The sequence below is a fragment of the Leopardus geoffroyi genome, chromosome A2 (genome assembly GCF_018350155.1).
Source record: "Leopardus geoffroyi isolate Oge1 chromosome A2, O.geoffroyi_Oge1_pat1.0, whole genome shotgun sequence".
NCBI lineage: Eukaryota > Metazoa > Chordata > Mammalia > Carnivora > Felidae > Leopardus > Leopardus geoffroyi.
In genome coordinates this window covers 15,548,748-15,566,780 of record NC_059331.1, presented here as the reverse complement: position 1 = coordinate 15,566,780, position 18,033 = coordinate 15,548,748, and the positions used below count along the sequence as shown (strand labels likewise).

Genomic DNA, 18,033 nt, shown 5'->3' with positions numbered 1-18,033 from the left:
TCTTTTCAAAAATGGTTTGGACAGGTCTCAAAACAAATGGCTTGCCACAGCCTTCAACAACTGAAAGGAAAACGAAAACAAAAACACCGTAAAACCCTGGGAGAGGAGAACCTGACTTCCAGAGTTACCACATTACAGCCCACCCAGGGCCCAACTTTCAACAACAAAAATATCCAGGCACACACAAAAAATAGCAAAACAAGGCTTAGTCAGTGGAAAAGGATAAAGTGACAGAAATCACCCCTGCAGAAGACTTATCAGAAAAAAGGTTAAAACCAGTGTCTTAAATATGCTCAGAATTCAAGGAAAACAGGGAATGAAAGGAAACCAGGAAAACAGTGTATGAATAAAATAAGATAACCAGTGAAGAAACAAAAATTTCGAAGGAGCTAAACAGTAAGTCTAGAGGCTGAAAAGTACAAAACGGAGACCAAACATTCACGAGAGGAGTTCAAGAGCACATTTGCACGGGAGGAAAATCAAATCGCACAGTGGAAGACGAGACGTGGATGGAATAACCGAGTCTGAGCTGCAGACAGAGAAATGAATGGGGAAAAGTGAACAGTGCCCAGGAGATGTCTGGGGACCGCCAGGGATAACACACCCATTATGGGGGTCCCAGAAGGAAAAGACAGAGAGAAGGGAGTAAAGATCTTTTTTAAAGAGAAAAAATGGCCCCACATCTCCCAAATTTGATGAAAGACATAAATCTTCAAATCCAAGAAGATCACCCAATTCCAAGTATGCTAAGCCCAAAGAAACCCACGCTAAGCACATTATAATCAAACTACTGAAAGACAGAGCGAGACCTGGAAAGCAACAAGAGGGAAGAGATGCATCCCAGACACGGGATTCTCAATACGATTACAGGTCAGTCTCTCTTCAGAAACCCTGGGGGCCACAAGGCAGGGGGATTGATATGTTTAAAGTACTGAAAGACGGGCTCCCGGTGGCTCAGTCGGTTAAGTGTCCGACTCTTGATCTCCGCTCAGGTCTTGAGCTCATGGTCCGTGAGTCTGAGCTCCTCCTAGGACTCCACAACGACAGCACGCTGATAGAGTGGAGCCTGCTTGGGATTCTCTCTCTCCCTTTCTTTCTGCCCCTCCCCCACCATTTGTGCTCACGTACTCGCTCTCAAAATAAATAAATAAACTTTTATAAAGTACTGGAAGAAGAGACCCGGAGACCAAAAATTCTCTATGTGGCAAAACTGTTCTTCAAGAAATGCTAAAGGCGTCCCCTACAGGTTGAAATGAAAAAAACGTACAGAGCGGCCCGAAGCCACGGGAAGGTATTTAGATTTCCCACAAAGGTAAAGACAAAGACAAGTATAAAAGGCAGCCTTAATGGTCTGTATGTCTGGTTTTGTTTTGTTTTTTATATTCTACAGGACTTAGAAGTCAAACGCGTTAAAAGAAATTTATAAATCTATGTTACTGGAAACAAAAAGGAAACAGATGTAATGTGAGACATTAATAACATAAAGCGGAGGGACAAAGCTTTACAGGAGTAGAGTTTTGTAAGCAAACTGAAGTCAGGTTGGTATCAATTCAAATTAAATATTATAACTTCATGACATTATATGTAATCCTCACGGTAACCAAAAAGAAAGTATCTGTAGAATATACACAAAAGAAAACGAGAAGGTAATCGAAATACAGAAGTACAAAAAAACTTCAACACAAAAGAAGACAGTAATGGAGGGAGACAAGGGATAAAAAAAGACATACAGAAAACAGAGAGCAAAATGGCAGAAATAAGTCTTTACAAATAAGTAATTACTTTAAATATAAATGGGTTAACTCTCTAATCAAAAGGCACAGACAGAATGAATTAAAAAAATCTGAGCCAACCATATGCTGTACGAGACACTCACTTTAGATCGAGACACAAGTTAGCTGAAAAGGAGAGGATGGAAAGATAGTCCGTGCAAACAGTAATCAAAACAGGGCAGGGGTGGCTCTATCAACATCAGATGAAATAGACTTTAAGTCAAAACCTGTTATAAGGACAAAGAAGAACACTATATAGTGATACAAGAGTCAATTCACCAAAAAGCTCAAACACACGAGATATATATGCACCAAACATCAGAGCCCAAAAACATGAAGGAACACTGAAAGAACTGAAGAGAGAAATAAACATGTCTACAATAACACTTAGAGATTTCAACAGCTCCCTTTCAACAATGGATAGCACAACCAGACGGAAGATCGATAAGAAAACAGAGAAGCTAAACACCACAGACAAATCAGACCCAGCAAACAAACACTCCACCCAAAACACCACCAAAGGTACATTTTTCTCAAGTGTGCATGCATGAACAGTTTCCAAGATAGATTATGTTTAGGCCACAAAACAAGTCTTAACTATGTTTAAAATAACTGTCATACAAAGTATGTTTTCTGATCACGGTGGAATGAAGCTAACCCTCATAACAAGGAAAACCAGAAATTTCATAATACGTGGAAATTAAACAGCACACTCTTAAACACTACGTTAAGGAAGAAATCACAAGAGAAACTAAAAAATAACTGGAGACAACTGAAAATATATCAAAACTTATGAAATACAGCAAAAGCAGTATACCAAAGGAAATTTACAACTATAAACATACACGTTAAAAAAATAAGACCTTAAATCAAGGACTTCACCTTAAAGAACCAGAAAGAGATGAGCAAATGAAACTCAAAGCTAGCAAAGGGAAGCAAATGAAGATTAGAGCAGAGATAAATACAATAAAGTACAGAAAACCAGAGAGACACCATTGAAACCAAAATTTGGTTCTTTGAAAAGATCAACAACATTGACAAACTTGTAGCTATGATGACCAAGAAAAAAAAGAGAGACTCGACTTACTAAAATCAGGAATGATTCTAGTACATTACTACCAATTCTGAAGAAATAAAAAGGTTTATAAGAGAATTCTATGAGCATTTGTATGTCAATGAACTGGACAACTACATGAAATGGACACATTTCTAGAAACAATCTACCGAAACGTTAATCTTGAAAAAACAAAATCTGAATAGACCTACAACTAGCAGTTCTCAAAAACAACCCAAAGAATGGGAGAAAATATTTGCAAAGCATCTCTATGAAGGGATTCGTTCCAGAATATGTAAAGAACTACCATAGCTCAACAAAACAAAACAACAACCTGATTAAAAGTGAGCAAAGTACTCGAGAAGATGCTTCTCCTAAGACCTACAAATGTCCAATATGCACATGAAAAGGTGCTCAATGTCATTAGTCGCCAGAGAAATGCCAATCAAAACCACTATGACATAGCACTCCACCCCCATAAAGACGGTTATAATCAAAAAACAAAACAAATCCTGAAAAATCCAAGTGTTGGCGAGGATGTGGAGAAACTGGAACGCGGGTGCACTGCCGCTGGGAATGTAAAACGTGTAGCCACGGTCAAGAACACGACGGCGGTTCCTTAAGACGTTAAACCTAGAACTATCATACAATCCGGCAATTCCACTTCTAGGTGTAGCCCTAAAAGGACTGAAAGCAGGAACTCAACTACATACTTGCACACCAGGGTTCAGAGCAGCATTATTCACAACAGCTAAGATGCAGAAACAACCCCATGTCCATCCACAGACAAATGGGTAAACGAAATATGGTACATACAATGGAGTGTCATTCAGTCTTGAAAAGGAATGAAATTTTGATACGTGCTGTAACATGGACAGACAGACCTTAAAAACATTAAGTCGGTAAAAGAAACAAGAGCCAAAGGAATAAATATTCTATGATCCACCTACGTGGGGTACCTAGAATAGGCAAACAGAGAGAGACAGCAAGAACAGTTACCAGGGGCTGACGGGAGAAGGATCATAGGAAGTTACTGTTTAACGGATACTGAGTTTCTGTTCGGTATGATGAAAACTTCTGGCAACGGTCAATTGTGATGGTTGCACAACACTGTAAAACACGTTATACCACTGAACTGCACACTTAAAAACAGTTGTAATGATAGATGTTACATATTTTAAGACGTTTTTTTGTTTTGTTCCCCCGAGAAACATGTAAGACACATACCAGATTGATTATTACTTGTTTTCCATAAATAATAACTTGTGAATCAAAATGCCTTTGGAAACCATCCATCTAGAAAGAAAAAAGGGTTACACACTTTACCAGATTATACTATAAGAACATTTATAAAATTTTTAAAGGATCTCCTTAAACGTCCTATTTGTATATTCTAGAGAATGGCACTACGATTGAGACCAGGTCCCCTAAATACCGTGTGATAGACTAACTCTAAGCCATTCAATTTTGAGCTGCAATACTATACTTTCGTTCTGCGCACAACGTCAAACAGAATACACTAGGTACTCGGAACAGCACGAAGCGGCAAATGTTACGAGAGCTCAAAAATCTAAATTTGCCATCCCGTTCGATCAGCTTGTCCTCTGCATTTCCAACAGGCCGTCCCTACAGCCCGTGGGTCAGAGGTTCACTGGGCGCCAGAACCCAGGAAAGAGGCGGCAGAGATGCTGAATTCCGACGTGCAAGAAATAAATATGTGCTCCACATGCAAACTATGATGCCACTCAGCTCCTATTTTTAGCCAATGAAAAAAGCACAGAAGATACTCACATGATTTGCTACTTTGTTGATCAGCGGTAGCGGTTTGTACTTGAGATTTGGTCTTTGAGACCAGAAAAGTGGTATTGATCCTCGAGTCTAAAAGAAAAGAGAGAGAAATATGAAAATATGAAAATACACACACACACCTGTCTCAGCTAACTTACTGTCTCAGCTAACTTACTGTCAGGGGCACATCTTACTGTCACTGACTACAAAGGAAAAAAAATTAAATACAACCTACAACCATGAAAGAGTCCGTGAACTTGCCTACTCCCCAAGTTCCTATTTTGTAGGAATGTATTCGGAAAGGACTTTTTCTCCTTGGTTTTATGTACCTGGTCCCTGAGCAACAAACAGGTCTGTTTCCCCTAAACTCTAAAATGAATCAATTTATCTACAAGTAAAACTTAGTAAGTTATGTCTTACAGAATATGGCATTATGATAAAAGCAGAAAACTGCTGTATTCATTCCCCAATGAGCAGTTCATGAACCTGTGAATAGCCTGAGCCACTGCTGTTCCTCTGGAGCAGCAAATGACCCATGACCCCACAAGGAGACAACAAGAGACAGGCTGTCGCACGAAGAAGAGCAGGGTGGGAAAAGCCATCACACGGGCAGGGGCCCCATCACCAGCGCCCTGAAGTCTGGAGGGTGGGGCAGACAGGCGGCTCCCCTTCCGTAACCTTTGAATCTCCTCCCCTCCCCTCTCCTTCGGGATTCAATTCAAGGGCAGGTGAGTGCCAGGTTAATGGAGTAGCTTGCACTGAGTGAACTTTTTCCACATTGTAGACGGTGCCGCTTTAAAAAGCAGCAAGGAGGAGGGCAATTTCAACAACAGCGCAGAAGATTACGATCCAAGCAAAAGCAGCAGCTGGCGGGCTGCCTCACAGACACATCCACTTGCCACTTGCCTGCACAAAAGAAGCCCTGCTCCCATTGTAGTGCACAATTTGCTCTGTTTCTACAAAGTTGGCTGCATGGCCTTCAGAATCAATTCCTGAATTGGAAAAAAGTTAAAGTTAACGATATTTATGACGTAAGAAACACATCCAGTTTAACTTGGAAGGAATTAAGTCGACTCTAGTTAGAAAGTACTTGTAAAAATAAATTTCAGACATACACATGGTCCATGATCAGAAAGCTACCAGCGGCTCACTCCTTGGAACAGGCTTAAGGGGGGTATTAACGACCGATCAATAAACAGGTGAAGTGGGTCACTAATGTGTCAGTTGTTTGTACATACACAATTCCTCTAAAACAGCGTCCTTCAAACTTGAGAAATATTTTCAAGAAAAAACAAATTCTCTGGGGCACCTGGGTGGCTCAGTCAGTTGAGTGTCCAGCTTCGGCTCAGGTCGTGATCTCACAGTTCGTGAGTTCGAGCCCCATGTTGGATTCTGTGCTGACAGCTCAGAGTCTGAAGCCTGCTTCAGATTCTGTGTCTCTCCCTCTCTCTCTGTCCTTCCCCTGCTTACACTGTCTCTCTCTCTCAAAAATAAATAAATGTTAAAAAAAAAATTTTTTAAAAATCAAATTTTCAAGGACCCCTGAAAGTATGTCCATAGATCCCAGTTTGAAAAATACTATTTTGAAAGTTAAAACAGCAAATGCAAATGTGGGTCATCAGGTTGACAGTATTTCATTATAATAATGCAAATGGTCCAACAAACATTTACAATGATTTTAATTATCAAAATGAAAACACAAAACCTGTATGGTGCTAGAACCCCTGTAACTTCATGAACATACCCACAAAGCCTAGTTTGAAAAGCACTGCTCCAAAGCGTTTAGTCTTGACATCAGTTAGTCCATCCAATTACCTGAAACCTTCCTGTACAATCCTGTTTACATACGCTATTTTCATTATGAAAAGCTTGTAAAGGCAACTTTCAAGCTAGTCTTGAACTCAAATTACCAAGTTATCATTAAGAAATCAATAGATTTGGGGCGCCTGGGTGGCTCAGTCAGTTGGGCATCCGACTTTGGCTCAGGTGATGATCTCACGGTTGGTGAGTTCGAGCCCCGCGTCGGGCTCTGTGCTGACAGCTGAGAGCCTGGAGCCTGCTTTGGATTCTGTGTCTCCCCCTCTCTCTGCCCCTCCCCTGCTCATGCTCAGTTTCTCTCTATCTCTCAATAATGAATAAACATTAAAAAGAATTTTTTTTAAAAACCAATAGATTTTTAACCACCTCAGATATTTCCTAATATCCTATCGGATCTATTTTTAACCACCTCAGATATTTCTTAATGTCCTCTCTATTTCATCTATTTATCAAACAACATTTTGAGGTGAGGTAGCTGTTTTTGTTAATATTGATGGGGACAAAATTACTGAATCAAATTAGCAGTGAGATGCTTTCTCAACACTTTTTCTTTTTCTTAAGATTTTATTTTTCAGTAATCTCTACACCCAACACGGGGCTCGAACTCACGCCCCCAAGATTAAGAGTCGCTTGCTCCACCAATAGGCCAGCCAGGCGTGCCTCCCGGCTTTTTAATTTTTTTTTTTTTTTTTTAAGAACTCAATACCTGCTAAAATTACTTGTCAGAAGCATCGTATACTTGGTTCTTTCCGTAATTCCCATCAAAGAATATTTTTAGAAATGAGAGTGAGGTTGGGGTGCATGGAGGGGGTAGGGTGCAGGGAGGGAGGGAGAGAGACAGAAAGGGAGGCAGACCTTTATGAAAAGATTTCTAAGACATATGGATTTAAAAAACAGAAAAAAACAAGGTGCAAGAAAATGGGCAGAGCATACAATCAATGTCTATAAGAGGAGAAGGAGAACATACAACCGTAACAGCGTAAAAATGATCTGGAAGGATAAACAGGAACTAACAACTGATTGGCTGGTAGTGGAGGAACATCGAGTGGATGGGCTCAAAAAACAAGAAATGTTTTTTGCTGCATATATGCGTATACTTTTTGATACCTGAACTATGTGAATACATTACTTACTCAAAATTTTTAATTCAACATATGTCTCCATCCAAAACAATCTACTCAGGAAGGAGTCGCTAACTCCAATTCTGGTTCTGCGATCTTGGCCAGGTCACTTACTAAGTGCCTTTCTTCTGCTATTTCACCCGTAATAAGGGAATAACCTTGACAACTTCCTGGCCTAAAACTTCTACAATTTATCTAATGGTCCATAGGATTTCATTCCGATATAGCCTGGCCTATAAAAAATAAATAAATAAATAAGACGAGTCAGAGAAACTCCTTTTCATAATGTCCCTAATTTTCAAGGCAGCTTTTAAAAGCTGGGTTTAAGCAAATTAGTATGTTGCTAGTACAAACCCTAGGGGCTAAATGCTCAAAACGTAAATCTTTAAAGTTGCAGGCATAAGGTCAAAGGTCTTGCTTTATGCCTGCAAAGGAGCCAAAAGCAATTAAGAGAAAATACTTTCTGACATGAGTTTAGGTTACTGAGAACTACTCAGAGTCCAGCTGGCTTTCAGACATCCGGCAAATAACACGAACAATTCCTCTCAAAGCGGTAAGAAGCAGCCTACAGGGTCTCATTAACATCTCCGCTGTAGCTATGGTAGCTGGGGTAAAGCACAGAAGACCTACCTAATTATTATAATGAAGCAGGAGATAAATATTTAGTGAGGCTATCAAATGATAATGAAAACAGAATACAAAAGGTTACACTCGAGTCACCGTAGGACAAAACATTGATGAGGGATAGAGACCACCCAGTACTGAATCACGCTGACAAAGTTAACCTCACCTCTTACATAATAGCGCACACCAGCTCTGAAACAACTCCTCCTCGAGATGAGAATCCAATCAAAGTATTTTCCGTTAATAGAACACGAGTGCATAGTAATAACTTAGCTCCATTAAGAAAAATATAACATTTATAGAAATCGTATGCATTATTTCCAGGTGACATTTGAGTCTATTTACCCCAGCCAGAACGACTCTATCTTTAGGAGAAAAAAGGGTGAAAAATATGCATTCTTTTGGCGTTCTTCGTGAATATTCACGAGCCTTTAGCACTGTGCTATTCAATTGTGAAGTTTGGTCAAGTCAGCAAGCCTATATACAAGGACATACAGACAGTATGTTTAAGTGGTTCATTACACTGTTTCTATTTAAATAATATGATTTCCTTTCCCTGCTAGCCTCAGCCGCTTTCTAAAAGTAAAGTATTACCCGCATCACCAAAAAACCTACCCTGAATGAAAAACCTAACTTTAAAATAGTTTTGCCTTCAAGTAAGAAATGGGAAAAAAAAAAGGGGGGGGGGGGGGGGGGACCTGGCTACTGCAATTTGAAAGAAAAACAAAAATATGTCATGTTCGTTAATTACGAATATAAAGTACCCACAACGGTAAGCCCGTGAAGATTTACAGATCAAACTGTGAATTAAGGATTATCCACCAACACACTTTGACTCTACTTTTTCCTTAAAACAGGAAAAGTGAAACTGAAGATGGAAAAAGAGCAGCTCCCTCAAAAGCTTCTCCTAGGGGCGCCTGGGTGGCGCAGTCGGTTAAGCGTCCGACTTCAGCCAGGTCACGATCTCGCAGTCCGTGAGTTCGAGCCCCACGTCGGGCTCTGGGCTGACGGCTCAGAGCCTGGAGCCTGTTTCCGATTCTGTGTCTCCCTCTCTCTCTGCCCCTCCCCCGTTCATGCTCTGTCTCTCTCTGTCCCAAAAATAAATAAACGTTGAAAAAAAAAATTAAAAAAAAAAAAAAAAAAAAAAGCTTCTCCTAACATAAAAACTGTGTCCCCAACAGACCCGACAATGGCACGTGCTGGACACTCGCTCGCTCCCGCTCGGCCGTGCAGAGGCCTCCACCCCTGCCAACTCCCAAGGCACGGGCCTCTCCACCTCATGGCCAGGGTGAAGGAGCTTCTGGAGAGGGCGGACCTCTTCCGTTAAAACGGTGTTATTAGGAGATACGATAAAGAGAAAAAACTACACAGTGTATCGAAGTATTTACAAAAACAGCCACGTCTGGGGAGCTACTGCTTCAGGGACAGAGGACTTGCGGTTGGGCTGAAGGAGACGGTCTGATGCTCTTCGTGCCTCATTATGAATGAAATGCCACTTACTGAACCGTATGCTTAGAATGGGCCAACATGGCCGATCGCAGCGAAGGATGTCTGAGCGTCACAAAAACCATCACATACACTCACACGCCCACCCACGCGTGTGCCCCCAGCACCCCCAAGCACCCAGAGCGGTCAGTCACCCCCCTGCATCTAGCTCCCCTGCGTCCCGCCCTCCAAGTGAGGACCACCACCCACTCAGCCCCATCACTCCCTCGCTGGTCTTTCTAGCTCTGCACCGAGCAATCTGGTTGAGGCGGATAGTTTTTAACCCTTCTCACATAAAAGGAACTCTCCTGCGTATGCTCTCCGGGCTCGCCGTGACTGTTCCACGACACGCGTGCGGCTCGCCTGCTGCTACGGCCGTGTTCTATCCACCGCGTGCCTACTGGCTGCACTGGCTTGTCCGTCCTACTGTCCAGGCTGCTTCCGGTTCTAGCTGGCATCGGTGGGGCGGCAAACGTCCCTGCACCCGGACGTGGGGACGGCACTGCCAGGCCACGGGCTATACTTGTCATCTGATTGTATCAGGAGGTGCCAAGTTCTCTAAAGGACGACTCTGACTCTTGGTCTTTACCACTGCTTCATCTGTCTGTACGGGTAACAGAGAGACAGGCTTCTTTCATCGTCTCAACGGCCTTATCTTCCTTCCTTCCTCATTTATTTGGGTTTGCCCCATGCTTCTTTTTTATAGGTAACGCTTTCTTAACGTGTAACTTGACTCAATAAATTACCTACGAACTTACTGTCCAACTTCAGAACAGTACCGAAACCCTGAGTCTAATTATCCGTTCCTTCTCCAACGCATCCAAGTATCTTCTTGCCCAGAAGTAAGCAGGCTCCGCGCTGCCAGCACAGACGTGAGACATGTCGAGCCTGACGTGGGGCTCGATCTCACGAACCACGAGCTCACGACCTGAGCCGAAATCAAGAGTTGGACACTTAACCTCAGACACCCAGGCACCCCTTTATCCTGCCTTTTTAATTTCACCACCCGCGACCGTGACTTAAGAACACATGGCCTGCTTATATTTGAGTTTTATAAAAAAGCACCACATTCTTGATAAACTTCAGCCCTTATTTCCACCAGCAGGTTCCCAAGATTCACGCTGGGACCGCGTGAGCCGGTAGTCCCCTCCTCCTCAGTGCCCTGCGCCATCTGTAAGGACCACACTGCGGAAGCCCTAACTCTTCTTTGACGGAACTCACGTTAGGTTAGCAAGTGGTGCTGTGAACACTCCCGTAAACACCTCCTGGTATAAACCTGCTGGGTAGGCACAGGGGAAGTTCTGGTAAGTTCACAAGAGAATGCCAAGTCACTTTCAAAATGATGGTACTGAGGGACACGAGCGGTTGAATTCCTAATGATTCATCCCTCTCTTTGACCTGATACCATCAGACGTGACGTAACATTGACTCATCCTGAGCTCCCAATTCACTTTTCCTTAGAACCCACAGCACCGAAGAAGAATCCGAGGCGGTATTTATTCTTTCCCTCATTCACCCATTCCCTATTTCGGGCCAGGGCACAAAGATGAGTCAGACAGGAGCCTGCCCTTAGAGAACTAAGCGTAGCATAGAATATGACTGACTGCTTTACGAATCATTTCCTCTGATTACAAGACAAATCTACATACACTTTAGAAAATCCAGAGAGCACGGAAGAAACGAGAAAGTAAAAATCATACAGCATCTCATCACCATGATATAACTTCTACCACGTGAGTACATTTACTTCCTTCCGGTCTTTATCAGTGAGTTCCGCCCAGGGCCATCCACTGCCACTCGGGTGCCCATGCCACACTTTCTCAGCCTGCAACAATCCTCTCTCGTTCCACTCACACCACTGTTTCCTGTTCCTCTGGGGGAATGAGAGCCAGGCCCACGTGCTCCCACCACACCTGTCTGCCAACTAGCATCCGCGTACACACGTCTGCTTCCCATCCACAATGGCAGAGGGCCCGGGCACTAGCCTCCACCTGTCACACGCTCACGGATGTCACTGCAGCGTGTGACCGTGCTCTCACCTTCTTCCGTTTTCCCCTTCTCCAAATCCTTCTCGTCGGCATCTGGTGACATCTCCCATTTGGGGAGGAGAGTGGGGGAAGCAGGTATGTAAGGTCCCTCTCGAATGCCCGTATTTGACCAACCAGCACCCGACGACCCCCGTGCCTGCAGACGGTCTTCTCACTTGCTTCGGGGACCTCGCGCTCACTTGCGTGGTCCCCTCTTCCTCACTGGCCTTGGCTGCTTCATTTTCATTTCTCCCGCCCTTTGCGCTCCCTCACCCTGACGCCCCCACTCCACAGGCCCTTTGTCCTCACTGAGGCCTACAGTCCGTGGCTCTAGCATTTCCTCACTCTCTAGAACTCCCTTCAGGCCACCTTCTCTGTTTCTCCAAGACCTTTTCTCTTCTCTACACGTATTCCTTCGATCAGCTCATCAGCTTTGTGGCTTTTTAAATGCCGTCTGTGCCCAGAGGACTGTCAAATTTACATCTCCAACGTGAACTTCCCTCGCAGAGGCCAGTCCCTGAATCCATCTGCTTCCATGACACCCCTACGTAGAAGCCACACAGACCTCAAGCTCAGCACATCCCAATGGGACTCCGGACCCTCTGGCCTCCCTCCCACCTCCAGGCTCTTCCACACTCCAGAGGAGGGCTCCCTTCCACTTACTCTGGCCATGGACCTCGGATTCACGCTAAACCCCCTTCTTGCATTCCCCACGTAAAATTTGTCAGAAGGTTCTAGAACCTGGCCACCTCCACCAGTGTCACTGCTACCGTCCTGGTCCCGGGTACCAAGACCTCTCACACCTGGATTACTGCAACTGTCTCCCAATTATCCCCTGTATCCTCCCATGGCCGCCTTTGGCCTGTTCTCTGTCTCCGTCACAGTGACCGCCTCACCATGCCAGTCCTCTCGGCGAATCCCAAGTTTCTTGTCATGGTTACAGTGCAGACAAAGCCCACAAGGGCGGGCATAACCTGGACTCGGCTCCTCCCCCGAGTGGCTCCCACCTCCCCCTTTCCTGCCTCCAGGTCTCTGTTCCCGCCTATCTCTCTCCATGCATGTCAAACACTGAAACTGCGTTAAACAAAGGCGAATTTAAGGCTTTAGATTTAAAGCTAAACAAACGGATAGGCTGTTTCTAAAATCACCCAGAAAAAGTAATCTCATCTGATATTGCTGTCCATCTGTCCATTCACAGTCTCATTTTAGAAACACACACACACACACACACACACACACACACACACACACACACACACACAAACTGTCCCAAACCCCTAAAAGCACTACCTAGATATGTTGCTTATTTTAGTTTTAGGAGAACTTAGAAATATTCCGGGGAAGGGGAGGGGGCACAGACACCGAGTAAACAAGAGCTTTTATCCCCAGAGTTTCTGATTTTTATTCTCCCACAACTGTGAAAAATGTTTCCTCCAAACTTTTTCTGCTTTAAGTGTAACAAGAATGATTTAAAGACACCATGTTAACGTAATGAGCATATAAATCACAGACTGTTTCCTTAGTAAACTTCTAGGGGGTACCTGATACAAAGATCACCTCCGTTTCTGCAGGGAAATCACAGTGCTGACTATGGGCACTCAGTGGCAGACTTCTCCTTTAACGGCAGCTCACTCTGCTTCCCTATTTTAATCCTGACGTCGCTGGTAAGTTTTTAAAGTGAACCAACAGGGTGTCCGGGTGGCGCAGTCGGTTAAGAGTTAAGCCGACTCTTGATCTTGGCTCAGGGCAGGATTTTGCTCTTCCTGCTACTGAACCCTACATCGGGCTCTGCGCTGACAGGGCAGGGCCTGCTTGGGCTCCTCTCTCTCTCTCTGCCCTTGCCCCGCGAGCACACACTCGCTCTCTCTCAAAATAAGTAAATATTAAAAAAATATAAAATGAACTTACAATTGGATAATCATGATTAATTCTGCATGTGCGCAGACCTTCCCCGGTGAGCATTATTCTTTGTGTAGCATCTATTCTCACAGATTCGTTATTTCACATAACCAATATAATTTTTCATGTTCGTTCTCCTCTCCACATCGCTGGTCACCCTAGTTCCTCAATCTAACTTTTTGAAGGGGAAGGGGAAGTCTTCCTTTTAATAGCCAGGCTCAAACTACTCTTTGAACTACTTTGTTTATTGGGACAAAATCAAATGAAGACAAAACAAAGTATGCGTACTCCTTCTTTAAACCGCCAGCCCCAGAATTCTTGAACAGAGAGAATAATTCAGTCTAAAGAGCTCATTTAAAAAAAAAAAAAAAAAAAGGAAGGGGACCCATGTATAACCACTATTCTAAGATTTTTTTATGTTAGTGGCGGTTTGATTTTGTTATCGAAAGCAATTTCGATTAATTCGAAAATGCTTTCCTCATACAACTGGGATTGTTCCTAAATCTGCCCCATGAAAAATACTGACATAAAGACTGCCACGTTAACCGAGGAGCGACGCTATGTAAGGATACAGCCATGTAACACGGGAAGAGCAAACCGGTGGACCTGAAATGAAGAGACACATTACATTTAGGAATAAATATGCTTTCAAAATAAACAAAAAGGTGCTACATAAAATGTTTTCATACTATACAAAAATATTTGCACGTCACGGAGGTAACATGCAAATACAACCAGGGATGAAGCTTATGGATAACTTTCTATTTAAAGAAAAAAAAAAATGTCTCTAATGTCCCCTTGTCTTTTCAATTAAAAACGTTTAAGAACGTGATACGATCATTTGGGCCTAAGTGTTCGGATTCTGGAACGCTAACAAAGCTATGTGAAGCTGCAGGAGGTTTATCCCCCTTCCCATCCTCTTTGCTGAGGACGACTCGACTGCTCCAGGGAAAAGAGACACCCCTGCTAACTGCTGGAAGCTCATATGCCTCTTCCAAAAAAGCACAGCAAATGCCAAGAAGTAAAGACACTGGGCAAACCTATGTACCCAGATTCAATATGCTACGCTTCCTGGCTGGGCTTCCCTGTTCACGCCGCATGTGCACGAACGAAGGACAGAGGAAGGTGACATCTGTGCGTGTCTCTCCTGGATGACTGAAGACCAACGCAGAGCTCTCACTTTCCCAGGGACCTCCTGGGGCCCCTCACTTCCCATCACTCACCCACCGAGGCCCATTCTCTCTCTCTCTCTCTCTCTCTCCTTACTCATAGAAAGCAATGCATTTTTATGCAAGTATTTTTTCTCTTTTAAGGCTTCTGTAGGAGATCAGAGTAAATTAACTGGGCTTCTTCAAACCAGAAAATGGGAGCGGGTAGACCTGTCAAAGGTTGTGAGTTATAAAGTGAGTTCAATGAGAAGTGTTTACTAAAATCCCTGGTGATTAGGCAGCCATTTTGTAATACGTATTCAATTAAAACTTGGACTACGACAAGCAGCTTTTATCTAGCAGACCTCACCTCTGGCTGCGCAGAAAGTTCTCTTAGAAGATGACCATTCCATACAAACCGCTGATCTGCCTGAGAGAGAAGATTTAAAATTAATAAAATGTCTCCTGCCAACCTGAGTTTCTACGGAGAGAAAACTATGAAACGATCTATGTCTCCACCTGGTGGCTACACGCAGGTCTCGTTGACCGGCCAAGCAGAACCTCCCCTCAAATCCGCCCCTCCTCGGGGTATCTCGGGTCTCCCGGGCTCAGGCCAGTGATGCGGGCCCAGAGAAAAACCCATGAGTCCTCTGGAATCTGTCCTTCTCTTATCTGTGGTCAACTGCCAAGTCCTCCTAAATCTCCTTCCAAATCCACCCTATCTCCTGCATCTCTGCTCCCACTGCCCTGGCCAACACTTGACTCCAATCTAACTACTACAACAGCCTCCCCCACCCCACCTCCAGCCTCAGCCTTGCCCTCCCCACCCTTCCCTCTGCATGCTGCCGGGCAGGAGCTCTCGAATGGGACCCATCTCCTGGCTGCTGGGAATCCTTCAGTGGCTTGCTGTCCCCTGAAGAACAAACCTCTGCCAGCCCCTCCGTCAACTCCCTGAGGGCATCTCCAGCCACTCTTTCAAACGATAAATGCAGAAGAAAGAGGTCCCCTCAGCAACACCGTGGATTAACTGATTCTCTCCATTCTCTTTACAAAACACAGCACTGGCACTGTCCCTGCCCCTCTACAACCGAGTCCCCGGGAGGTGGGGGGTGGGGGTGGGGGGCTCTGGCAGTCAGCCGCACCCAGCCTCGCTCAGCACACACCTCCCAGGTTCAGGCGTGTGCCCCAATCGCCGTGTGCCCGCTGTACCTGTTATTCATCGTTACAAAATTAAATGTCTTACACATCAAGGAAATAGGGCTTAAGAACAAACTACTTTTTACATATGTACAGCTGAACGATATGGAATTGAAAGTGGTAAAAGGCAAGCTGCTAAAATAATGCTGCTGTTGGATCCAGAGGAGCGGCAGGTAGAGAAACAGAATCTACAGGATTCTGCCAACAGATTGCTCTGCGGGTGTCTGAATCTTTACAGACTCAAACTGGAAAGCGTTAAGGATGTACTTGACGCGGGAATCGAGGAACCCCAAATGAAGAAAAGCTTATAGTCCTATATCAAAAAATCGACCAGGGTAAAAGTTTATGTTTTAAGTTAGATGCAATGTTTAAGGTCTATATGGTTCATTTGTCACTTTCACGATTTCCTGCGTTGACTTTAACGGACTCTGAGTAGCTGACAAGTTCACGTCCCAACACGTGAGATGGCTTCCCTCTCAGTTTCGCAACAGTACCGCCACCATCCCCGCCTGGAACCCTCCCTCTCCCGCTGTCCCCTGACCAACAAGGCCTATTCAGCAATTCAGCGTCTGCTCAAGAGTACCTTCCTTTGCAGTCATCCCCAACTCTGGGGGAGTAGACCCAGGGAGACCCATGTTTCCCTCGGAAGCCACCCCATTTTGGTACATGGCTCCATGACAGCTATGGTTCCTTGTTCTGTGACTGCCTGGACTTGTGCTTCCCCAGGAGACTGCAGGCTCCCACGAGGGGCCACCCTTTTCCCTCTGTGTCCCCACTGGCTGGTACAGCGCCTGGTACACAGCAGGCATCCCAAGACATTTGATAAACAGATGGAGAATGTGACAGAGCAACTCCTTCTTTTTTTTTTTTTTTTATATGAAATTTATTGTCAAATTGGTTTCCATACAACACCCAGTGCTCATCCCAAAAGGTGCCCTCCTCAATACCCATCACCCACCCTCCCTTCCCTCCCACCCCCCATCAACCCTCAGTTTGTTCTCAGTTTTTAAGAGTCTCTTATGCTTTGGCTCTCTCCCACTCTAACCTCTTTTTTTTTTTTTTCCTTCCCCTCCCCCATGGGTTTCTGTTAAGTTTCTCAGGATCCACATAAGAGTGAAACCATATGGTATCTGTCTTTCTCTGTATGGCTTATTTCACTTAGCATCACACTCTCCAGTTCCATCCACGTTGCTACAAAAGGCCATATTTCATTTTTTCTCATTGCCACGTGGTATTCCATTGTGTATATAAACCACAATTTCTTTATCCATTCATCAGTTGATGGACATTTAGGCTCTTTCCATAATTTGGCTATTGTTGAGAGTGCTGCTATAAACATTGGGGTACAAGTGCCCCTTGAGCAACTCCTTCTAAAAGCAACAGCCTCTGTGGTTAAAAGCCAAATTTCACGATTGCTTAGCTTACATCTAAATTTGCATCCAAGCCCACATACGATTTTACTAGATTAGAATATAATATCTTAGAAGAGCCAACTAAAATACTGATTTAGGCTGAACTATATGAAATTATCATTTTTATTGGTCAAAAATGATCAATTACTGGCAATCTCATATGGTCTAACCTAACAGGTAAGACAGCAACTTTTTAAATTCTGTCTGCTCTCTAAACACATCTAAGGTTTATTAATAAAAAAAAAAAATCAAGGCAGCAATTATCCAGGTTCCTGAAGAACAGGAATTTTAGGTTGATATCATTTGAGACCTACTTTTAAAGATACACTCAGGTTAAAAAATTAAAGGCAGGGCGCGCCTGGGTGGCTCAGTCGGTTAAGTGTCCGACTCTTGATTCTGGCTCAGGTCATGATCTCATGATTCGTGGGATCAAGCCCCACGTCAGGCTCTATGTGGAAAGCACAGAGCCTGCTTGGGATTCTCTCTCTCTCTCTCTCTCTCTCTCTCTCTCTCTCTCTCTGTCCCCCCCATGTATGCACTCTCAAAACAAACATTAAAAAAGAATTTTTTTTAAAAAGGCAAAACAACAAAAAAACTCCACCTTAAAAAGGTATTTTTCAAGCTCTTAAATCAGTAAGTTCTTACTTTTCTAGTTGCAAAAACTGCAAACGACACCACTGCAGAAAGA

At 43.9% G+C, this 18,033-nt stretch overlaps 1 protein-coding gene across 2 annotated transcripts in view; it reads right to left on the bottom strand.

Moving 5' to 3' along the window:
- SACM1L (SAC1 like phosphatidylinositide phosphatase) overlaps positions 1-18,033 on the bottom strand; it is a 59,930-nt gene that overhangs the window by 17,485 nt on the left and 24,412 nt on the right. For both annotated transcript variants that reach the window (XM_045492615.1, XM_045492616.1), the window contains 6 exons: positions 15,107-15,166; positions 14,161-14,194; positions 8,344-8,445; positions 5,521-5,606; positions 4,618-4,704; positions 4,054-4,122 (listed from right to left, as the gene is read on the bottom strand). In XM_045492615.1, the coding sequence (XP_045348571.1) occupies positions 4,054-4,122; positions 4,618-4,704; positions 5,521-5,606; positions 8,344-8,445; positions 14,161-14,194; positions 15,107-15,166 (438 nt within the window). The remainder of the gene's footprint in view (positions 1-4,053; positions 4,123-4,617; positions 4,705-5,520; positions 5,607-8,343; positions 8,446-14,160; positions 14,195-15,106; positions 15,167-18,033) is intronic.